We start from the raw sequence: 25,386 nt of genomic DNA, 5'->3' as shown, positions 1-25,386 counted from the left end.
AATGTTTTGATAATTGCATTTACCTACCCTTTCACTCGTAGTGTTGCCCTCTTATTTTATATTTTTTTTATTAAAAGATAAATTTAAAAAAAACAAATAAAATTCCTCATTGTGAGCATTGCAAATAAAGAAAAGGCAAAATCGTTTTTATAAAATAAATTTAACTGTTAAGTTGACAAAAATTTGGCAGATAAGTGAACCCCTTAGATAATTATAAGAGAGGTAAGTATAAGTATCAAAATATTAGAGGTTTAAAATGATATTATACGAAATTATAGGGGTTCAAAGTGTAATTTACCCTTTTTTATTTTTATCTTTTAATCTTAATTAGTTAACTTCAACGTGTATAAGGTGATGAGATTTAAGAGTTTCTTCTTTTTGGGAAACTAAAACATTCTTTGGATATTGGGAGATCTTATTTTTCTTTTAAATAAATAAAAAATCTTACAATTCCAACATGTAAACGGATAAGATTTGAATTAAAATAAAATGGAAGAAATTTCCATCTTAGAAGTTTCTAAGAGGGATTTATCCAAAATGCGATCTAAGTATTATTCTCTTTCTCCATAATTATTTGGATAATTTTGGCATACCCCTGTCTTTTAGTGAATATTAGAGATATACCTATACTTTCAATAAGTTGACATGCACCCTTTGACTTCCTTACTTTCGCGTATAAAGACAAATTATGGAGTTAATGAGAGATTTAATTTACTTTTAAAATGACAAAAATACCCTCTAATACAAGAAAGTTGCTATTTACGCTCAACTCCTAATTATTGCATACCAATTTCTTAAATTATTTATTGCACCCCAATGAAAGATTAAAAGACATTCTTCAAACATTACAAGACTAGAATTTAAATTATAATTTCAATATTACAAAAATTTATAACATTCAATTCAAACAATTACAGTCATTGTCTACAATTATGATTAGGCCCATATAAAAATCCTAGACACAAAAAATCAAAATTTAGGAGAAAATAAATTTGAAAACTCCCAGTGGCACCCCACCCCAACCTTTACTTATTCTCGATCATATACTTATATTCTTTGTTTGTAATTGGGGTGTGGTAAGTAAATGTTGGAGTGCCAAACTGCCAATCTCTCTTATACAATGTTATACCATTATCACATCACATATGGAATGAATGATTTAAATATTAAGTTATAAAAAGTATGTAAATATATTATATCTATAAAAATATATTTAAAATAATAGATATTAGATTAGGATTATATGGTCAAGATCTTTTTTTTTTTTTTTCTCAAAAAATTTCAAAATGTTTGAATTAAATTTTGATTAGTTAAAAATATAAATTGAATTGACTTGATCGAGCCATATTTCCTTGGATAAGTCAATAAATCTTTGTCGAAGCATCCGACTTTTTGTATTTTTTAATAAAATAGTTAATTTTGAGTAACTTATATATATTTTAAAAAAATTGATCTAGTGACTAAATATCTTCTAATCCTCCTATAAAAAAAAATGCAATTATTTGATAAAATGTTGATTATAAGAATAAGAGAATTACAAACCAAGTTAAATGGATTTTTTAAAATTAACTTGATTGAATCAACCAATTTTTTGTATTTTTTTGGTAAAATAGTTAATTTTGAGTAATATATATATTAAAAAAATTGATCTCATGACCAAACATCTTCTAATCCACCCTTAAAAAAATTATAATTATTTGATAAAATGTTGGTTAAAAGTTACTCAAAATTATCTATTTTATAAAAAATACACAAAATTGATTGATTCGACTGAGTTTTATTGACTCATCCAAAAAAATGATGGTTTGATCTAGTCAATTGAATTTTTATTTCTACCCAATCAAAATTGAATTCAAAATTCCTGAATTTTTTGAGAAAAAAATTAGATCTTGACCGTGTAATCTTAATCTAATATCTATTATTTTATTTATTTAATATATTTACATACTTTCTCTAACTTAATATTTAGAGCATTCGTTCCATAGGCGATGTGATATTGGTACAACATTGTATAAGAGAGATTGGCAATTGGGCATTCCAACATTTACTTACCACACCCCAATTAAAAACAAAGAATATAAAAATATATGATTGAGAATAAGTTAAAGTTGGGGTGCCACTGAGAGTTCTCGAATTTGTTTTTTTTTTCCTAGATTTTGTTTTTTGTTTTTTTTTTTTTTTTTTTTTTTGTGTCTAGGATTTTTATATGAGCCTAATGATAATTGTCGACAATGATGGGAACTATTTGAATTGAGTGTTATAAATTTTTGTAATATTAAAATTATAATTTGAGTTCATCCTTTATAATGTTTGAAGAGTATTTTAATCTTTTATTCGGATGCAATAAATAATTTAAGAAATTGGTATGTAATAATTAGAAATTGGGTGTCAATAGCAACTTCCTTGTATAAATGATCACTTTAGTAACTTGTGAAATCAGAAAACGTAGTTTCACCTTTTTAAGATTGCTATCGTACAAAGATATTCAGCCATCAATTCACGTTAATTGCAAAGAACATTAAAGGGTATTTTTGTCATTTTAAAAGTAAGTTATATCTCATGTCAACTTATTAAAAACACAAGCCTATCTCTAATATTCACAAAAAAATAGGGGTACGTCAAAATTACCTTAATTACTTTTCTTACATTTTAAAAAATAATAATAATTAAAAATATTTTTTTTAAATATTGATATGGCAACGCCCGGTTAAAAGGTAAACGATATCGACGTGATTTTCCTTTCGAGTCGCAATCTAAAACGGTCTTCATCGATGCCACGTTAACTATGTAAAAGAGAGTCATGTGTGCAGTGTCCTTTTCCTATAAAATTGTATGGTGTCTACGTGGCAAATTTTAGTTGATCTTTAAAAGACATTGTACTCCTAAGTAAGCCGTGCACGCAGCCATACGTGTTTAAATCCAATCAAAACTTTGCCACTAAGAGGACAACGTTCTCGATCGCGACTCTAGAGTTCTTTTTGCCTCTTTTACGTTCCTACAGAGAAAACAACTTCCTTACTAACTTAGTACGATTTTAAAAATTACTAAGACTTGTTGGCCCACATATAATAGGACATCGGCAATCCAATACATAAGCCTTTTATATTTCATCGAAATATTCAAATTAAAAAATAATAAATAAGAAAAAATAATATTTTGTGAGTTTGATCCAAGGTATAGAAAATGGACGGCTACCAAACTCCCAAAACTTAAAATTTTTATTCAACGGTGGAAAGTAATTATTTTTTGAATTTTATTTTTTAAAATTCTTAAAATTTCATCCTCTACAATCATGTGGCATCAGATCATGTTTTTGGATACCAATATGTGAACTCACGACCATTAGTAAGATTTGAATTCTTATTATGTTAGTAAATCTATATTATTTCTAGAATAAAATCAATAAGTATTGGTATTTCTCTGTGATTTTTCCCTCATCAATTAAACAAATATCATTCTTTTAATTCTTATGTACCAATGTAGTAGGGCAGGGGTAGAGTCAGGATTTTCTTGTAGTAAGGGCAAACTATGGTTAGTTGTATAGTTAAAGAACTTGAAGATGAATGGTTTTAAGGAGAAATTCAAAGGTTTTTTGTTAGAAGTTGAAGAAAATGATATTTAAGTTTCCACCCAATTAATATATTAGAAGGCTCTATCAAGAGGCAATGTCATCAACAAAAAATTTAGTGGTGGGGTGGGGTGGGGTGGGGTGGGGTGGGAAGAGAGGTGAGTGAGTGGAGACAAATGGGGCATGTAATTAGTTGAAAATATAGGTGTGTATCAAAGTGTGTGTGGGGATAATTGCCCCCACTAGCTCCGCCCCTGTAGTAGGGCATTAAATTTGTTTAGATCTTAAAAAATGCTTTGGACAACCCCAACCATATTTTTGGGGTAAGTCTTTGACGACCAATAATAACGATGATCTTAAGAAATTGTTTTGTGCATGTAATTCTATTGTTTTTTATTCTTTCTTGAACTACATTATTTGAAATTTTACACAATAAGTTTTGTGCAAAATTCCTAAATCCTTTGAATTTGTATAACATTGGTTTAAACTTTTGGGGATCATCCACAGTGAAAACCCATGCGTGATCATCTCGTACTGTGTTATTGCCTGTTTTGATCAATCAATATTGTTTGAAGTTTAGATAAATGGTTTGATGAGGGATTTTTTTTTTCCCTAGCTTGAGGTTTGGATTCATCATGGCTGAACCTCCTTTATCTTATGCAAAGGAGAATCTTTTGTGGAAAGGGTTTTTCACATTATCTAGGAATCTAGGATCATGACCACTATCTTCAACTATAGTGAGGCAAGATTCCTCGATCCTTTATAAGCATAAAATTTTATTTTAACAAATTATAATCTTTTATAAACAAAACCTATGGTGAAAGAAATATTATTACCCATAGTCACTTTTACAAACTACCATCTTTTATTAGCATCATATTGTACAAATTTAACATTTTTTTTTTTCACGTGGAAGCAGTTCTTGACATGCATTACAAGAGATCTTGTTCTCTCCTTGAAAATGGTCATTTTGTACAAGACTTGACCTCATATTGTCCTTGTAGTCTGTGTGGATATATTTCAAACGCATATTTGATTAAGACAAATCTCTCGAGTTACGGTCTAAAGATCTGATGCCTTGACTGTATTGAAATGATTTTACAGGATTATATTTTTCATTAAATAGAAGAAAATAAACATTAAGGAAAGATAGGAACCATAAGGCTATCCAATTCCATGGTTAGGAGTATCCAAAGATTTATCTACTTATATTTCTCTTATAAAAACGTCCTAAATGATTTTCAAGAAGATGGAAATAATTTAAAAAACATGATTTATAGTTTTATTTAAGGAACAATTTTTTTTAAGGTGCCACTTAGTGAAGTGGTAAGAGACTTGAGGAGAGTTGATCCCACGACTTAGGTTCAAACCTTGTTGAACGTAATGTGGAAGTCCAAGTAAATTTTATAATGGAGGTGAACTTGAAGTGTGTATGTGTGTATTTTATAATTTCTTTTGCTTTTTATCATAATAATGATTAATTGGCTTTCCTCACTTATTATGAATCACACTTTCAAATTGTCATAAGAAGCTTATTTATGGATCCATTGGAGAGAGTTGACTAAATTAGTTTGGCTTTTGGAGGTTCAAAGGATGTGTTCGTCCTAAAATTTATCAGAAGATATTACTAACATTAAGACTCAAAATATGATATGGATCATACACTCCGTACGTGCATCGCACGTGCAGGGCCCACTAATATTAAGAATGGATTTTTAATAAAACTCCCCCAATAAAATTGGTGATGATAGGGATTTATGCAAAATATAATATAAGGCTTAACCCCAAGACCAAAAGTCCGGTGAAGAGGTAATGATGAATTTAAAATTTTATGCAAAATGTCCAAAATATGATTCCAAAGCTAAAATTAGGAAGTGGTTTGTTTACCAGTAAAATACTTGAGACTACCCTTATTTTATTCTAGAATCTATACCGGTCTCTTTCAACCTATGCTTGATAGGATTCACTCCAAGCTTTGCGGGTGGAAGATGAATTCTCTCATGTAGGGGATGACTCAAACTACTCACGCTTCAGATTTCACTTTGGAGACATCGATCGCTCCATGGTCATTCTCTGTGTAGGCATTTTACGTCATTGATCCATGCACCAACACAATTGAAATTACTTTGTGACCAACATTCATCCTTACCTCTACTAAGTATTGTATGTTGGTAGTTTTGTGATCTTGAAACAAATAATTATAAATCACAAACAGATTGCAGAACATGGAGATTGGAAAGAACTTATCAATTTTCATGTTATTAAAGCACGAAGGAGTCGTTGTCCTTAAAACCAAATTCACGCCCCTTTTAGGTTGGTATCCATAGTGCAAAAAGTTTGGTGGTTTAATTAATAGTCCTTTGGGGCAAAAATCTTCCTAACACCTAGAAATACTAAGTGCGTACAGCATTCTTCTTCGATCGCCTTTTTCACTCTGATGGGATAACTCTTAATTATAGTATGATGTACATTCAAGCCATTTTTTCCCAATAGAATAGAGTATTGGTTTCCGTATGGATGGTAGAAGTACCGTATTAAAAGGGAATTTTAGCAATACCCCCTACAAAATTGGCGATAATATCTTTCTAAGATGCAATATGAGCCTCACCCCTTTGACCAAAATCCAATGTCATTGACTAGTGACGAGAAAATGACTAATTTGAAAATTTATGCAAAATGTTCAAAATATTCTTCCAAGACTAAAATTACTAAAATGTCATTAGATTAAGAAAAGAAGAAAAAAAACATAAAATTTTAAATTATTTTAACTAGGGTTTTGTTTGGCCCATTCTTTAAGATGATGTTATTAACAATGGATGATGACATTCAACTGGTAGATATGATGTTGGTGTGCATCCTCCCAACTCCATGGGATGATCCTTGAGAAGATACAGTTCATCAAGATAATCACACGATCAGAGGGAGCAAACCCCTATGTTAGTTTTACCGCTAAACCAACCCCCAAGGGGTTGGTATTTATATCATTAGAAATTTGTACTCTCTAGTATAAAAAATTATGCAATTATTTATACAAAATTAATATAATTATAAATAATTCATATACATCTCTCTGGCTTTTCGTGAATATTTGAGATATCTATTGTAATGCCCTGAAATTTTATTATATATCCCGAGGAATAAATTTTATGAAATTTATTGATTATTAATTATAATTGGGATGATATAGTTTTTTAGTCAAACATATATTGTTAGTTGGTTTAGAATTGTCAAGAACATAGTTTTGCGTGTTAAGATTTTGAGGCATGACACCTACCCCTTATGTTTTTAAATTGATGAGACAAGTCCTTGCCCACAATCTTCTATACAAGACTTACAAAAATGACAAATGATCTAACCATCAACTTCTTGATTGAAAAAAAAAAAAAAACTTTGATTTTTCTCCCAAGATCTTTCACCTTCGACCATTGCTTTTAAATTGATTAGATAAATCCTTGACCACAATCTTTTATGTGAGGCTTACAAAAATGACATAAATGATCTAACCACCAACTTCTTGATTGAAAAATATAAAAAAAAACTTTGATTTTTCTCCCAAGATCTTTCACCTTCGACCATTGCTTTTAAATTGATTAGATAAATCCTTGACCACAATCTTTTATGTGAGGCTTACAAAAATAACATAAATGATCTAACCACCAACTTCTTGATTTAAAAAAAAAACTTTGATTTTTCTCTCAAGATCTATCGTCTTCAACCACTGGGGTTTACACAAACTTTTAATCAACCTCAAGATATTGTCCTTCAACTTTAAAATCACAAGAACAAAATAGAACTTTTCAGTAAGGTTAACAATGAAAACGATGCATTGAATGTTATTTGTTTGAATTGATAAACTTGCTTTGATGAGATTAATAACTCAATGTTGACCGAACTGAACCCAATTCTATGGTATCATCGCCCATAGACTTCAACAACTAAGTAAACTGGCACATGCACGATGAATTGAATACAATGCCAAATAAATTAGAAATTTTTACTATAGAGGCTTGAAGAGAATGGGCCTTTGGAAGAAAAATCAAGGGTTATGGCTAGATGTTGGAAACAAAGTCATTTAGGTTAGTCTCTTAGAGAAGGTTGTGGTCAGGGGGCTATGTCATCAGTTTCAAAATATAAGGTATCTCAAATATTCAACAAAACAAGGAGTGGAACATCTAAATCACCTTATAATTGAGAGAGATTTACTGGGGTACACCTATCAATTGCATTTTTCTCACAAAAGTCCCTTACTTTATTAAATTTGTTACTCAATGAATCTTGGAGTGGGATCCACATCCTTTTTAAAATAATACTTGTAAGAGTAACTCCAAGAGGAATATCCAAAAAGGACTAGTCATAATGGATGGCCATTCTATTGTGGATAGTCATTTTGAACATTCAAAGGGTATGCATCATTGAAATTTAAGTGGAGAAAAATAGAAAAAAAAATGGAATAATGGGAAATTTCTTTGAGGCACATGGTAATCTACGTTGTCTTATAGACAACAGACGCCCCCACTCCGTTTGAAATTTAAGATGCAATTGGGTTGTTGGCGATTTTTTTTCACGATACAACAGAGCCCATTTGTTATCAAATTGTATATTTTCTCAAAGTTTGCACTAACTTAGAGATAATCTGCCACACATAATTTTTGACATACATGAATGCCTCTTTTGTAGAAAATAGTGAAAAAGTTTAAATTAGAAGAAAACTAAGAAGAGAGGGATTAATTTTTTTTTAATTATTTTTTATGATAAAATTGATCTCTATATATAAGGAACAATCTCAAAGCTCACATCCATTCAAAAATGAACTCAATAGGTACGTAACCCATTGGAAGGTATCATTTGGGTGGAAAACCCATTACAAGGCACTCTTTACACCAAAATCCAAATAGGCACTTTCTAGAACCACTAAGCACCCGTTTGGATCCAAGAACTTGTGAGCCCATTCGACACCCTTTTAATTGATTTGGAGCTTATCCAAAAGGAAAAAAAAATTCTCTATTTATTTTTGTATTAGTATCTATGGGGGGCGTTTGACTTGTACAGGAGAAAACATATGTAAAAACAGAAGAAAGAGACTGTTAGATATGGGGAGGTTCTACAACTAAGATCTAATTTTTAAACTAAAATTTGCTTTTTAGTTGTAAAGCATGAGAATTGTTTAAGAAATCGGTCAATTACAAATACATGCCTCAAAAAACCTAAAACAAATCTCTCTGTTTATATATCGCACTTCTCTCTCATCTAAATTCTTGAAATCCTAGTTTACAAACTAGTCTAAAACTAAAAGCAAATAAATAAATAAAAACCTCTTGATCTAAACTCTCACTTTTTATTTTCTCGTTTTCTCTTTTTTCTTAAACTCTAATCGGATCGAAAGGCCATATTTCTCTCTCTATATCCTCTTAATTTTTTATTCAAGAATTTATAATCTAGGTATGTGATTTGTTGATATCTTGATCTTGTTTGTTTTGATTTTTTATATGATGGTTTATTTATTTATTTTTGTTGGTGGGTTCTGATTAAAAGTTGATTTTGTTGGGCTTTGTAGAGCCTAGTTATGTTTGATCCGATTGATGACCCAATCCAACCCGAATAATGTTTACATGGTATTTTGATAGGAGATTTTCTGAGGCTTAGTCCAAGGAGTGGAGGCTTTGGACCCGTTTTGTAATCCATTGTGAATTATGTGCGCAGTATATAGAAGCCGTTTTTGGTGATTAGGATTTTTTAAGGTCTTGGTTGTCATTTTTGGGACTTGAACCGCACTTTGTAATTTTTCTCTATAATAGTGAAATCCATGCAACTCCGTGAACATAGGCAAATTGCCGAACCACGTAAATATTGTTTTGTACGTGTGATTGCTTTTTTTTTTCGACGTGTGTTTTTCTCTATTTTTTGTTTCTCACAGGTTGAAAATTTCGAGTTGAATTCTCCATAGATTCTATTTTCTCTCTTAGGATTTTTAGTTTGTGATTCTTACTACTTATCTAGTTTCATCAACGATTTTCCTATAGATTTTTATTTGTCTAAGTATACCCATTTAACATTTTGGTGAATTTTAGTCGAGTAGACACCTTGGTGAAGTTAAGTCATATTTAATTTTATTTTAAATGAAGAGATTATCCAGTAAAAAAATTCTTCTTTATGGATTTTCAAATGTGTAAATTACTACGACACACATATCTTAGATTCTTATTTTCCATTATTCATTCAACAAGAACTTTTGTTGCTTTCTTGATTTAATAATATGCATTGGAACCCGTCTTCTTCTAATTTTACTTATATCACCAACATAATATTCAACATATCAGTTTAAATTACCCCATTCATTATGCTAATTTTGATGCCATTAAGGCATCTATAAGTTTTACATAATATTGTCAAAGTTTCCCATTAAACTTCTTATCTCTTACATGTATCATGTCATAGTTCTAATAGGGATGTCAATAGATAGTCGAAATTCAGAGTCTGAATGTGAATTCACATCTAAATCTTTAGATATTATTCAAAAATTTTGGATGTTGGATTCGAATTCGATTAGTTTTTAATATCCAGATGTGTTTCAATTCGGATGCAGATTCGAATATCGACACATTCGATTCGATAATATCCGATCTGATTTATGATATAAATATTTTAATTATATATAAAATAAAATATTTTTTTCGTCATTTCCTCCTCTCTCCACTCTCAACCGAGCATCTCGACTTGGGGTTTACAAGGAACTACCACCTTCTTTGGCGAATCCATCTACTCCGATCACCTTCCAAGTAACTCTCCCTCTCTCTCCCTCCCTCATCTTCAAACCCACCTTGGTTCCTTGTAAGAAAACCCTTAATTTCAAACCAATTCAACACCTCCAAACCCTCACCATGAGCCATTGTAAGAAAATCCCTTTCACCCTATTTTAACTTATTCAACCCCCAAATATTCACCACAAGCCAATGTAAGGAAATCCCTTTCATCCCTTGTAAGAGGACTGATTTGTAGATGGCAAAACAAGATTGAAGATTACTAATTAAAAAAAAAAATTAAGGATTTTTTTTTTTTTTTTGGGTACAAATTGAAGATTAGTACACCTTTTTTTTTTTTCTAAAATTTTTTGAGTTACATTTCCATGAAGTTAGCTTTGAGTTCAATTCGAGTAAGATATTATCGGATATCCGATAAGTAAATCAGATTCGAATTAAGATGTTGTTATATAGTATCCTTCGGATTTTGGATTTGAATTCGAATGCCAGTGAAAGTTTTAGGTTAGTTTTAACTAATGAAGTTTAGTGTGATAGTGTTTTTAATTGTGAAATATTTTATGAATTGAAGTTTAATTTGAACCATTGAAGTATTAGTTTGAATCAATGTAGTAGTATTAGTTTTATGTTTTACACATTTTGCATCTTGTGATCACGAAATTGTTGTTGAGGGGGAGTCTCATATGAGTATCTGACTGCAAGTCAAGTATGTAGGAATTGACCAAGTCACATATACTCTTACCTCACATGTATCATCGTGTCAGGAACTCAACTAATGTAGTGCAGTGGCACCATTTGTACAAGATTTTATTGGATTCCTTTAGAAAGTCAGTACTCAACTACATTTCCCTTCATTCAGAATGGGATGAGGAGTGCTTTAAATGCAATCTCTGCTATGGCAGAAGCTTCTACATGTGATACTAGAAATCAACTAAAGGAGTGGAGTGATTTAAGTTTCCAAAAGACAAAATTTTCAACTAGAAACCATCAACCTGCATCATTGAGTGGCACTAGTAAACAACAAATAGATTGGGCTTATATCTATGCCACCCCACCCCTTTTTTACATTATTTGCTACCTAACAATCTTATGTAAGATTGTCTTCAAGGCAAAGATGTTATTCATTAAATCGAGCAATTGTGATGAAAAGTTATTCAAAATGACAAGAGAGGAGGTGGCACGTGATGCTAGCTAACAAGCAAAACATGTTGCCACCACCCAAGAAGGGCCACTGTGTGTGATCAGTTTCAACATCAGGGGAGTTATCATGCTTGTACATCACATGGTTTTAAAACTCGTTTGACACCGAGATGTATCATTTGAGTTAACTCGGTATCGGAGCTGAACAAGACCAACTCACAGAATCATTTTTTGACAGAAATTTAAGACTCACGTTCAATTTTTTGATTTGTCTCACGAGAAGTCTTAAACATAACAGAAAACTCATCCGAGATGACTCGGTATCAGGCCTGGACGAGACAAGATGCGAAAACGAGTTTTAAAATCATGGTACATCATCTTTCATGCTTCCCTGTATTTAACAAAAGTGCACTGTATCAGTTTCATATTCAGAACTCTAGCTAATATGAGAATTTTTACATTTAATGGATGATTGTAGGAAATATTATCTCGTCCAAACTATTTTATTGTTGTTTTAATCAAAAATTAAAATCAGATAGACACAAACCTATCACCATCATCACTTGAATGTTTAGTTTAGCTTAAAGGAATATATCTTGAAACATTATGAAAACGTCATTACACATCAAATATTAACAATTGGAGAGCCCAAAGAATCATTAAGTCCAATGGTCCTATAAATTAAAGATTGTTCATAAGACCTTATCATTGGATGATTACTTGCATTTCAACATTGAACTTAAAGAGGGGAGAAATATTTTTTTCAAGCTATACATTTGACCTTGTCCAACGAATGTTTTTTTTTTTTAATTGGATGATATCTCTTTATTTAAAATAAAATCAAACATGACTTAAGTTTCACCAAGGTGTCTCCTCAACTTAGATGAACAAAAATCTACAGACGAATCTTTGATAAAACTAGACAAATAGTATAAATCAGAAACTAAAAATCCTTAAAGAGAAAAAATAATCAATTTTTAATTAGAACCCACTCACAAAAGTTACAAAATAAATAAACAAACCATCTCATAAAAATTAAAAGCAAACAAGATCAAGATATCAACAAATCACATACCCATATTAGAAATTCTCGAAAAAAACTATAGAGAGAGAGAGAGAGAGAGAGAGAGAGAGAGAGAGAGAGATGGCCTCTTGATCCTATCAGGGTTTAAAAAAGGAGAAAAAACGAGAGAACAAAAGTGAGGAGTTTAGATCGAGAAGTTTTTTTTTTTTTTCCTCTTAGTTTCAAACGAAAGAGGAGACAAATTGTAAACTAGATTTTCAAGAGTTCAGACGAGAGAGATATATAAAGATAGATTTGTTTTAGGTTTAGTTTTAGAAATAAAAAAAAGAAAAAGATTTTTGAGCGAGGAATTTGTAATTGACCAATTTTTTTAACAACTCCCGTGCTTTACAACTGTTAAACAAATTTCGAATTAAAAATTAGATTTCAGCTCCCGAACCACCCCATATCTAATGGCCTCATATATATATATATGGTAAAACCAAATTATTTTGTTTTTCCCATGTAACTAAGTAGCCATTAGGGAGAGAGTTTTTAGAATAAAGAAAGACTGGAAAAGAGACTCTAATTTATAGGTTTCAAAATTCCTCTAAAAAGATTTAAAAAGCAATATGTGATTTTACAAAATATTTGTAAAAGAGAGTTAAAATTATTATTTTCATAGAACAAACTTTAATCCAAGGGAAAATACAATAACCAATAAGATTTTTTCAATAAAAAAATCCACTGAAAATAAATTAAATTAATTTTATTTGAATCAACACTAAATAAATATATTTATTTTTTAACATGCACTCCAACCATGCTATTCAAAATGGTTATTCATAAATATTTTAATATCTTTTAATTCAACCCAAAATGGAGATAGAGTTGGCTAATGCATTACAGACCCTAAAATTCAAAATGATTCTCCAAAATAGCAATTGGAGGATGGAGAGTCCAACCTTGTTAACTAAAATGGATAGTGAAAATCCTATTAACCACATTGAATAGTGAGATAGATAGTACGTTAGAGAAATTTTAACTCTTCAAAAGTGCACTTGAGAGGGAATAGAGAGTGTGATGGAGTCGCTCTAATTCACCTAGTTTTATCTATTCTCTCGAAAAATAAGGAGGATATAATAAGTATTTAATTGATATTACTAAGGGTGCACATTGGATTGGGTAAATCCGAGAATCGAACCAATCCGAAGTTTTTGGATTGGATTGAGCACACTCACGATTCGGGTACGGATCGAAAAAAATCCGGTTGATTTGGTTCGGTTCCGGATTAAGGATATAAAAGAACCGAACCAATCCGAAATCCGAACCAATTATACACATATATAATTATGTATATATTTAAATTATTTAAAAATAAAATTTTCGTTTTCTTTATCTCTCTTCTTCTTCCAGTTACAGACTGAAAACGAAAACCTAGCCGCTGTCGTTATCGATCTCGTTCGTCTCCCTTGCCCACCTCGCCACCTCGTCGGAAAAGAGGTAACTCTCTCTCTCTGATGTTCCTTTCTATTCGAAGAGAAATTTTAGAACAGAAATTTCAGAACGGAAATTTCAGAATAGAAATTTGTAATTTTATATTTTTGACGAACCAGAGAAATGGAGAGGTGGAATTCTCTAATCTCCATTCTCTTTAAAGAATAAACATTAAAGAGACCAAAAGCCCGAAACTACCTTTAAGAGGTGGAATTCAATTGGACTCTTCTAGTCTCCAAACTAATTTGGGAGGCTTGATCCGAATCCTAAGATCTTCTAATCATTTAGTTAGCATAAATGCATAATTTTCTTCTTTATGTTGTTGATGATTGATATATTTTCTTGATTGATGATGGATTCAGCTTTGAACAAGCAACAAGCAATATTTGATTTTAAGTTGACTTTGATCTTCAATCATCCTTTACAAGGTAAGTGTTAAATAATTTTTATTTTCTAATTTTTTCTTGATTTTTATTTTTAATGTGTTAAAAATAACAAGTATTTTGGATTGGTTCATGATTTTTTTTTTTTTTATGATTTTTATTACTATTGGATTGATTCATTATTTTTTCATGATTTTTATTTCTATTGAAAATAATAAGTATGAGAACCGAGAACCGATCTGAACCAAAATTGGATTGGATTGGTTCCAAATTTGTAGGACCGATTATGTTTGGTTTGGTTCCAATTTTGCCAAAATCCGAACCAATCCAAACCATGTGCACCCCTAGGTATTACAGGTATTTAATCATTTTCAAAGACGTGGATCTTACTCTAATATTTGTTAAATAAGAAAAAACACTTAGTAAGGAAAGTTTCCTTACCCCATCAATTTGAAACATTGAATAGCATGATCTGATGCCACAGAGTTAAAAGGAAATTTTTTTAAGAACTTTCACAAAACATAATTTTCATGGTTGAATTCTAATATTACATTTGAGAGTTAAGTAGCCGTCTACGCCGTCTATTTTCAAGATCTTGGATCAAGCTTAAAAAAGATCCTTATTTTATTTTATTTTCTGAATACGAGTTTTTTAAGGAAATCTAGGAGTTTGTGGTGTTTGATTGCTGACGTGATAATTCATGTGGACCCAACAACTCTAATCTTATTAAACTAATCAGGTTAGCCTGGCTCATAAGGTAAGGTTGTTGGGTAACAAACTTGATAAAGTAAGGGAGTTTTGGTAAAATTGCAACAAATAGGTATGCCTGCTAAATCTCTATATAATTAATTAAGAAGTTTCTATTGCCACACCAACTGTGTGCATTTATAAAGGATTTGCCCACCAATCTCTCATTCTCTTTTGAAGATTTCTCCTTGTCATTCCCACTCCTAACTTCTTGATCTAAGTTCCAGAACGCTTGTGCTCATTTCAGGTTTAAGTTTTTCTTGTTGATTTTGCAGGTTTTGGTGCTTGAATAAGTTTTGAAAACGGGGTTCTAAGTGGTATGTTTGCTCTTACGTTTGGCTGACCTTTCTACAATTTTAATTTTTTTTACATAAACATTTTCAAGGTTAGGGCATTGTTTTTTTGTTCAAGTTTGAGTTCTGTAAAAAAAATCTTTTTTTTTTTTTTTTTTTTCTGTGATGTGTGTATTGGGATCTCATCCATGTTCAAGTTTGTTTTTTGAGCTTCTCTTCTTTGGGTTTGCATGTTTTGAGGTGTTTATGCATTTTATCTTGTCAAATATTTAATCTAATTTTAATTTTTTTAGCCCTTTAGTTTAATTTTTCTTCTATTTTGGAGGTTAAGATAATTATAGGTCTACCACAAGTCTACAATTGCTTGTTTCGTATTTTTTTTTCCTCTGGCATTTAAGTGTTGTGGAATTCAGTTTTTGGGTTGATTAACCTCCTGTTTTTTTTTTTTTTTTTAGACCATTTCAGGTTTGGTTTTGGTGATCATTTTCTGTTATTGGTTTAGGGATGTTGTGACTTGGTTTTTAGGGTTGATTGAAACCTTATTATTTTTTTCTAAAAAAAAAAATTGTTAGCATTTTAGGTTGTTTAGGGCTATTGCAACTCTATTTTGGATTGCTTATATCCATATATTTGTTTCATGTTTAGGTTATTTGAGGGTTGTTGTATATTGAATTTGGGCTATTGCATTACAATTTTAGGCCTTTTTTCTTTGAATGTTTCATTATGGGAATATGGAAACCAATATGTGTCTCACAAAACATAAGTATTGATATTGATTCTAATTGGCTGGAAAATAGGCTTAATGCCTAGGAGTATCAATGGATAGTCAAAATTTTGAATCCAAATTTGATTTCGTTTTCGAAAAATTGAAGATTATCCATAAATTTCGGATCTGAATTCGGATAATTTTATATATTTGAATGCTTATCGGATTCAGGTATTCTCTCTCTCTTACCTAATCCATTTTGGGGAGAAGAAACAAAGCAAATCCAAACAATCTCATTATAGGTTTTCTTCTCAATCTCATCTAACCACCACTGCGAAAACCCTTGATTTTTCTCTTAAATTATATCCTTGAAAATCTTAAACCTCTACAGTAGAATATTCTTTGTTCTTTAACCCAATACTTCATTTTCTTCTACTTCCCCCCAAAATCCTATCCTTTCCTTGAGAGGTTTGAGGTTGAAGATGGCTGGTTTTGATGATGAAAGGGTTGAAGATGAATGGGTTTGAGGAAAAAAAAATCAAGGTTTTTTTTTACACAGGTTGAAGATTGGGGTTTTTCTGATGCATCTTGAAGATGAATGGTTTTGATGAAGAAAAATCAACTTGATGAGAGAAAAAAAAAAGAGGGTTTTTTGATAAATGTTATTCAAATTCAAATAATATATTATCCAATATCGATAAGTTAATCGGATTCGAATTCAGATATTGGTTATGGATATCTATTGGATTTTGAATTGGAATTCGATGTCAACTTTTTTTCGTATTCGAATTTGGATATGGGTATGTTTGATTAGATTAGTATCCATTGACATGCCTATCAGTGCCATCATGTTTGGTAATAGACTGGTAGATCTAATGTCACTATATGTGTGTTGACACAGTTTGTGTGAAATATAAAACCGAGGCAAAGGTACTTGCCCTCCAAGGTGGCATGGTCTGTCCAGACCAGTCCTTGTGTGGAAGAAAAGAGAATGTCATACTTTAGTTTCACAATGTAATGCTTTCTTTTGCCTTAATAAGAGGGAAGTTTTTACGTTCATTGTTTGGAGACTATCTTTTGCGTTTGCGTGCTTGCAGAGTTTTCAGATTTGTTCATTGTAAAATTTATTAGCATGATGCAAATTCATGAGTACTAAATTCTCTAATCTTTATCATTAGGAATTTTCTTGCATGTCCTTAAATTGATCGTATTAAAATCTCTATGTTTGCAGAGTTTTGGTTCATCTTAAAACTTCAAATGCAAATTCGTGTGCACTAAATCCTTGAGGTTTACCTTGCCAGAGAGGTATATCTTCAAACTCTAATGTCAACAGGGTCGGAGCCAGGATTTTCTTTTAATAGGGGCAAACTATCATTAGTTGTATAGTTGAAGAACTTGAATGGAGGGAGGTGAGGGTATGGGGACAAAAATTAGAGGGAGATGAGGGGTGTGGGGGTAAATGGGGAGAGAGGTGAGGGAGTGGGGACAAATGGGGCATGTAATTAGTTGAAGATATAGGGGTGTCTCAAAGTTCTGTGGGGGCAATTGCCCCCACCAGCTCCTTACTAGCTTCGCCCCTGAATGTAAATGAATTGAAGTTAGTTCCTTTGTAGTTGGCGTTCCAATTTAGTTCATTTTTTTTAAATAAAAAAATATCATTGCCGGTCCCTATCTTTGCCATTAATTTATCATATATCATATGTATCCCGGTTCAACTTCTGAAGTCATGAGATGCCCTTTTACGAATTGCTTAACTTTAAGATATTCTTGAGTTGTCCTTGCGTTTTCTAACTTCAATTATTTCTATTGTTTTTTGCTCACTAATCCCAAGTCTTATTTACATGACCTTTAAATGCATTCTGAATATGGCAGATAACGTTTCATTCTTAAATTATTGACCTTTAAATTACACTTGCCTCACACTAGAAACCATAGTTTCTTTTCATGTCTAACAAATTTTAATCATGTGCAAAACACATGCTTTATACTAGACTCGACTTTTCCTTATTTTTTTTAAATATTAAATTTAATGGTAAATGTGTGTCATTTGTGTGCAACTCGTGTGCCACTCCATTATTTCAAAAACTGTTTTGAGCAGTTTAATCGTCTTCCTTGAGTTGAGCTTCTGGTTCAATCAGTAGGTATGATTTTATTAATTGAGAGCAATTTTTTAATATAATTCTAGGTTGATGTTCACAGTTCTAACTTGAATCTCAAACACTATTCAATTAACACTAGATTTTTAATCAATGTGTTTGAGTCGGTTTTGAATCTAATAGATTGGACGTGTTTCACACCATTTCGATGAGGATGATAATGTAATTTGATCTTGAAAAGTGTAAAATTTATTCCTATTGAATTCTACCCATATTTTGCAGGGATTTTTACTAGGGAGGACACATAATAGAAAAGGGGAAAAATGGCCGCAACACCGATGATGCCGCAAAATCTAACAGGAAACCCTAATTTTGATGGGAACTTGTCTGCTGCACCACCTCCTGGGACGGACATGACTGGAATATGCTTTCGTGATCAATTATGGTTGAATTCATACCCTCTCGATCGAAATCTCGTCTTTGATTACTTCGCTTTGTCGCCTTTCTATGATTTGAGTTGCAATAATGAACAGCTCAGAATGCGATCGATTCACCCTTTAGACACCTCTCATCTTTCGTAAGATCTCTCTAGCACTACTCAATCTTTTGGCCTTATTGATGTTTTTTTTAAAGTTAGGGTAATTTTAAGTTTTCTTAATATAGTTATCGTAGTTCCTTTTGTATATCTATGGTGAACTGATTTTGTTTTGAAATATTAAATTTTTTGTTACCAAGGGTTGGTAACTAGAATACTCGAATAGTTGTTTTCTTTTATTTTGCTTAGATTGGTCTATAGAGTTTGAAATTCCTCATATTTATCTTTGTTTCTTGGGAGACAAGTTGGCTAGACCACCATGAAAAATACAAATTGTATATGTTTTCATACAGGAAAATGACTGGCATCGAATACATGCTGAGTGAAGTTATGGAGCCTCATCTTTTCGTCTTCCGGAAGCAAAAGAGAGATGGTCCTGAGAAAGTCACGCCTATGCTCACTTATTATGTTTTAGATGGGTCAATCTATCAAGCACCACAGCTTTGCAATGTCTTTGCAGCTCGAATTGTAAGTTTTCTTCATCTCTTTTCTCTCGATCTTCCAATGTTTTTGCACAAATTTTAGCTACTTTCTTTCCAAAGGATGTCAGTGATGATATCTTTATTGTTATATTTCTTCTCGAAATTAAGATCAATGGATACTCTGATTTGATCAATTAAGGTCAGAATTGTAATTTTAGCTACTCCTTTGTTCTTATTTAGTTAAAGCTTTTGGTATGCGTACTTCAATCTATAAAGTCATGATATGGTAATTATTGCTCTTGAGTTAGATTTTATGACACCACTTCTACGTTCCAACTCCATCTCATCATGCTTCCTTGATAATCTCACATTAAATTGGTGTTTTTAAAACCTATGTTGTAACTTGTTAGGCAAGGCCAGACAATCACTGGTCCTGAGGTATTAAGCCTCGAAGCATAACACATCCACCTTTTTAAATAGATGAACACAATCAATGGTACAAATTCAAAATATATATATAGGCTTGTGAATTGTGCTAGAGCTGCATATCCATATAGGCTTGAGTGTTTGAATGCCAAATATTCCTAGAGTTGCAAATTGACTTGGGCTTGTAGACCAAATGAAAATCTTTGTAAATAAAAAATTATAATAGGCACAATTTTATATATATAACGACTGGCTTATATCAGAGAACCAATTTGGTTTTATGGCTGGTAAATCAACCATCAAAGCCATCTTTCTAATTAGATAAATGATAGAGAAATTCAGAGAAACGAGGTCGGAAGTACAATCTTGTGAATATTCACCTTTTCCAAAGTATAATCTTGTGAGTTGTGACTTTCGCATACCTTTTTTTCATTATTTATATTATTTATTGAAAAGTTAGATGGTTTGCACAAAGTCCAAGGTAGTCCTCAGCCAATGAGTGAAAGATACGACAACACTTTATGGAGTTCTCCATCAAGTGAATCTTATTTAGTCTCCATTCTTTTGAAATTACCTTTGTGAGATACTATTCAAATCCTGATCATATATACATGTGACAGGGACGGACTCTTTATCATGTATCAAAGGCTTTCACTACTGCTGCTTTGAAGTTGGAGAAAATTGGATTTGGTAACTGGGGGCTAGTACATTCTACCTCATTAATTTTTCTTTATTTTCTATTTTAGTTATTGTGGCACACCCTAAGTAATGCAATTAGGCAGTTATGATGATACTTGGGAGATGGATCACTCCTTTACAAGAATATTACCACTGCAAGAGAAAATACATTACGTGTGACGTATAATATGTTCTGCTAAATTTACCCAAGAGAACTCAGTCTATGCTGCCTTTGGAATTGTGCTTTTGTTTTGTAGTTTGGTCGTATTGATTTTTTTTGTAGTCATTGAATTTCATTCAAAAGAAAAAAGCAGCACAAACAGACTCAGGGACAACCCCACTCAATATCCATAAGAAGGAAGAAATTGGACTAGATGGCTCTGGCGAGATTGCAAATGAATATGAGCATGATCCACATATTCTCCTCTCACTTAATATAAAGAGCATAAATTCTCGAAAAACCTCTCAAAATTAGATAGTCCACAATTAGAATCTTGTTTGAAGCCGCTGACAGCATAAAAAAATCACTTTAGACGGAATTACATTCCTTGCATAAACTGGGCATGAAAAGAGAACCCCCTAGGAATTAGACAAAGACTGATACAAAAAATTTACTGAAAAGATATCGTCGTGAGATTTGGTCCAAACCCTAGTGTCCTCATTCGACGGAGAGATTGAGGTGTTAGTTATAAAATCTTATGAGCTTTACGGTTGAATTGACCTCCCAATTATTTATTTTTCGTCCTAACCCAAAGTCCTGAGAAGGCTCTCCATTGGCCTAATTCCACAAAATTTGGGATCGGTACCGTTTTTGGAAAGTTTCAAATAAATCACTAAATTTAATCTTGAGAGGTGTCTCACCACATCAACATTCTTCCTCGAATCGTACCCTGTCACCTTTTAGACACCAAATCAGTCGAGATGCATTTTTCTGTCCTTATCATTCTATAAAAAATCTTGAGAGCTAGTTTGTTGAGAGACAATGCTTCTAGAAATCGAAAATAGGGACATAGAGTATGATGGGATACTCGAATGGTATTATTCAGTTACGTTAACCCACTTCTGTTTGACTGATACATAGTTTCCTTGCACTTGCCCTTCCAATAACTGGATCTCAAATCAATTCCACATATCTCCTACTGCAAGAAGAACACCCGAATATGAAGCAGGAAAACTAACCACCTCACATCTCAAAACACCGGATAGCTTTGAGATATTGGTAATTTTCCCAATCCTGAACACCTTACTTTTGGACAGATTAATCGTTATGCTCAAACACCTTGAAACAATGTATGAGACCTCTGAGAAACCTAACCTGAATTTGAAAGGCATTCATAAAAATGGGTATTGTCAGCAAATTGATGATGCACGATTGGGCTGTTCTCAATGATTGTGAATCTTGATAACTTTTCAAGATCAATCTTACAATCCATCCCTAGGATACTTCAATGATTTCTTGAATCTTATGCTTTCATTAGCAATTAATACACCATCCATAATTTGCCCATCCCTTATGAAAGCGCTTTGCTATGGCCTAGTATTTGATGTCAATCACCAATTTGATTCTAGAGGTCAATGATTTTGCTTTAGTCATGTACATGGTTCCAACAAGGCTAATCAGACCAAATATGAGATATTCCCCATTTTTTTTTTTTTTCCTTTTACAGAATCAATGACACATATTGTTGGAACAATAATTAATAAAATTCTTATCATATAAATCCTTTGTCACTAACATCAAGTCCTCCCTTATCTCTCATTAGAAATTTAAAAATCACGTTGAGAACCCATCAGGGCTTGGGGCATTGTCACCGTCCATACCTCTGGTGTGGTATTATCTTAGAGGACTACCAGTCCAGGGTCTTGCCTTCATTGTCTATGTAGGAATTAGTATATCTTCTCGTGGGAGAATAGATACATTTTATGGAGTGAAAAGTGAGCTCAACTTCAATTACTTTATGCAAATATACCATGGTCACATTAGTCACCCTCTTTTAATTAAATATATTTAGGGTTCTTAATTGCTGCTTTTTTTGTGAGTATTCAGTTTTATATCAAGTCAATCTTTATGTATTTGGGATGCAGTTAATGGTGAAAATGAAGCCACTGCCTTTGAACCAAAGGTTGGAAAGGAGGCAATTGATTTTAAGGATGTCAAACGAGTAGACCACATTCTTGCATCATTACAACGCAAGGTAATTCCAATTTGTTTTTCTTACATATGTGTATTGTGGATGTTTACGTATATGTTTGTTGTCGTTGAGAATATGTATTTAGCATAGAAGAATTGTAAAGATATAACAAGAATCAAGTTATTATACTCCTATTGTTCTCAATACTGAATAATGAACCACAAACATCACAGTATCATCGTGAAATTTTTGGCTTTTGGGAAAAATATCAAATGATATTGTACATGATATAACCCAAGATAGTGTTTGGTAAATGTATAAGAATGGATGGATTGGGTTTTATGTTCTGGCCATCTTTGTGTGATACAAATAAATGAAGGGTTAGTTGGGATTTAATTGGGCAAGGTTATCTATAAAAACCCATTGTAATAGGAGATCGTAGTTGTTGATCATTAGTTTTGTCTTGAATCCTTTTTGAGACAGAGCTAGAAGATCCTCTCCTTGTAGTGTTCAGGAAGAATTTCCGGCATTGACGAGCCTGACCACAATATCTAGTCGAGTCATGTTTGAGGAATTAATGTCATTGACCTCCTTGGTTGTAGAATCCTGTGCCTCCCTCATCACCGTTCCTTATACTCTGCCTCCATTGGTATTGCCCACCACTGTTTTTATGGCATCAATACTAGTATCAATATTTTCCTCTCTTATTCATTTATTTTCTATTTTTTGTTATTTTTGATGGCCTAATCTGCTTGTGCCACTTGAACATATTCAAGCCTAATGTGGGTGATTAGATTCTTGTGTGGGTTTGGGGTGGCTCTTCAATATTAGCTTGTATCTTCTGCTGGTTACCTCAACCAACTTTTATATTAATACCATTTCTCTTTACTTAGCAGGAAAACAAAAATTGTCCGATTCAGTGGACCTTGAGAAAACATGATTACAGGTTCAGCAGTGCATTTTAGTTAATGTTTAACAGATTAATTTTTATATAATGATAAGGAAACAATGGATTTTGCAATGTTAGTACAATATGCTATTGAAAAGCGAACACATGTGTAATGTTATATAAAAAAAAAAAAAAATTATTCCACTGTAAGAAAATAAAAGATGAAGTAAGTTTTGCACAAGAATCTGTTCAAATGTTGGAATTTCACACATATCAGACACATGTACTTCAGTGATTTAGAAGTATCTGTGTAACCTAGTGAGAACCATCAAACAAGCTATTTAGTTTCAAGTGCCATTTACAATTTGCCCAAGTGTCAATGCCGCAAGAAGTACACTATCTATACGTGTCAAGTTAACAATGTTATTTAAGACCCTTTCACGGGAAGAATAATTAATCGACCATCTTCAAAATCTCAAAATTCAGCTATTACTGACTGAATTGACTGATCGATGGACCCCCTGCAATTGATTGCTGAATATCAAACAAATCATGGAATTTGCCGTTTATAAGATTTGCATTATTTTGAATATCATTATATGTTTATGCTGTCTCTTATTTATTTGTGCAGCTCCCACCAGCCCCACCGCCACCACCATTTCCAGAAGGCTATGCACCACCTCCGTCTGAAGCAGATAATATTGATCCTGATAATCAGCAAGTCACTGCACCACAACTTCCCCCTATTGACCCTATCATTGACCAAGGTCCTGCTAAAAGGATGAAATTTTGAGACCTGATTTGACTTTTCCTCCATTGAAAAAGGCTCCCAACCTTTCATTTTTTAGGGGATCAGAAGCAACAATTTTTTAAAAAGAGATGACAATGAGCAATGGGGGAACCATCACCAAAACTTACTTTTGTTTGTTTCTGTTAAGTTTGTTTTTAAAATTTCTGTTCGAGCAAAAATTGTAAATTATCTTTAGGGAAATGTAGGCTTTCTATATGATTTACCCTTTGTGATTTGATTTCAAGCTAATGGCATACACCCTTTGACCTCTGTCTTCTCTGACTGACTATGAAAATAATCAAAATGTCCCTTGATTGATCTTCCCAAAACAGCCATCTTCAACCTACATACCTGAGATAAGATTTTTGGGGAAGTAGAAGACTAATTTTTGAGGGTAGAGACATCAAGGCTTTTCTACAAGAGGTTAGGATGAGGTAGATGAAGTTAAAAATGATTTCCCAGGACAAGATCCTCTATCTATTTATATATATATATATATATATATATATATATATATATATATATATATATTGAGATCAATATGTATCGGTCCAAAGAAAAGGTGGGAATTTGATGAACTAGAGCTTAAATCCACACTTGATTGCCACAAACTACCATTGGGAGGATGTGATTTAATATTGGGAACTCAATTGTTAGCGATCGCATGTGATTTCCGTTAAAAGGTGAAAAGTATAATACGATAAATGATATTGAGTAATTCTCTGAATAATTAATTCTTGATGGATAAATACCTGATCTTTTTTAATAATACAATAAATGATTGAACCTTCTATCCAATTCAACACCTTGTAAAAATTCATTACTTTTTGACGTTTTTTCAAATTATTCACGATTTATTCTTTTCTTTTATTAAACAAATCTAATATATTTTCTGCAAAAAGCGGTAAAAATATAAATTAACTCTTATTTTTATAAATAAATGCAAAATTCTATCATGCATGATCATGTATTCATTACTCTCTCTTTACACTTAAAGTTTAACCAATTGATGATCACTAACCAACCATTAAATTTATTATATGTTACTTTAGAATAAAGATTTGAAGTGTATAATAAATATGTACTGTAGAGGCTGATTTCGTGATAAATCGACATTGATCATGATTTTACTATTAAATCTACAAAATAATAAAAAAAAACGTGGAAAAATAGAGAAGACAATGATTTTTTTACATGGTTCGACAAACGTGCCAGCATCAACGAGCTCGGAGAGTCGTTTCACATATAATCTCATGATTATATGGT

At 32.1% G+C, this 25,386-nt stretch overlaps 1 protein-coding gene across 5 annotated transcripts; it reads left to right on the top strand.

Moving 5' to 3' along the window:
* The first annotated feature begins 13,864 nt into the window (after window positions 1-13,864).
* MED6 (RNA polymerase transcriptional regulation mediator-like protein) lies at window positions 13,865-24,390 on the top strand. 5 transcript variants are annotated; one of them, XM_086453553.1, is made up of 10 exons: window positions 13,866-13,969; window positions 14,326-14,391; window positions 15,369-15,410; window positions 17,324-17,397; window positions 18,471-18,765; window positions 19,077-19,251; window positions 20,252-20,321; window positions 22,395-22,504; window positions 23,338-23,387; window positions 23,962-24,390. In XM_086453553.1, exons 5-10 carry the CDS (start codon window positions 18,512-18,514, stop codon window positions 24,113-24,115), a joined length of 813 nt encoding a protein of 270 aa, XP_086309679.1. In that variant the 5' UTR covers window positions 13,866-13,969; window positions 14,326-14,391; window positions 15,369-15,410; window positions 17,324-17,397; window positions 18,471-18,511; the 3' UTR covers window positions 24,116-24,390. The 5 variants fall into 5 exon arrangements, with proteins under 5 accessions (XP_086309682.1, XP_086309679.1, XP_086309681.1 ...); XM_086453556.1 differs by lacking the exon at window positions 17,324-17,397 and having other exon boundaries at window positions 13,865-13,969; XM_086453554.1 differs by lacking the exons at window positions 13,866-13,969; window positions 14,326-14,391; window positions 15,369-15,410 and adding an exon at window positions 15,210-15,340.
* The last annotated feature ends 996 nt before the right edge of the window (window positions 24,391-25,386 follow it).

The sequence above is a fragment of the Akebia trifoliata genome, chromosome 9 (genome assembly GCF_017979445.1).
Source record: "Akebia trifoliata isolate Shusen 1 chromosome 9, ASM1797944v1, whole genome shotgun sequence".
NCBI lineage: Eukaryota > Viridiplantae > Streptophyta > Magnoliopsida > Ranunculales > Lardizabalaceae > Akebia > Akebia trifoliata.
The sequence above is the reverse complement of the archived record's forward strand: the minus strand, read 5'-3'. Positions and strand labels throughout refer to the sequence as shown.

Bases quoted from the DNA above. Each gene is read 5' to 3' on its own strand.
- MED6 (XM_086453556.1), top strand. From the start codon at position 18,512: ATGGCCGCAACACCGATGATGCCGCAAAATCTAACAGGAAACCCTAAT. The intron at 20,322-22,394 runs GTAACTGGGGGC...TTTGGGATGCAG, and splicing joins GTTGGAGAAAATTGGATTTG to TTAATGGTGAAAATGAAGCC. The intron at 23,388-23,961 runs GTTCAGCAGTGC...TTATTTGTGCAG, and splicing joins TTGAGAAAACATGATTACAG to CTCCCACCAGCCCCACCGCC.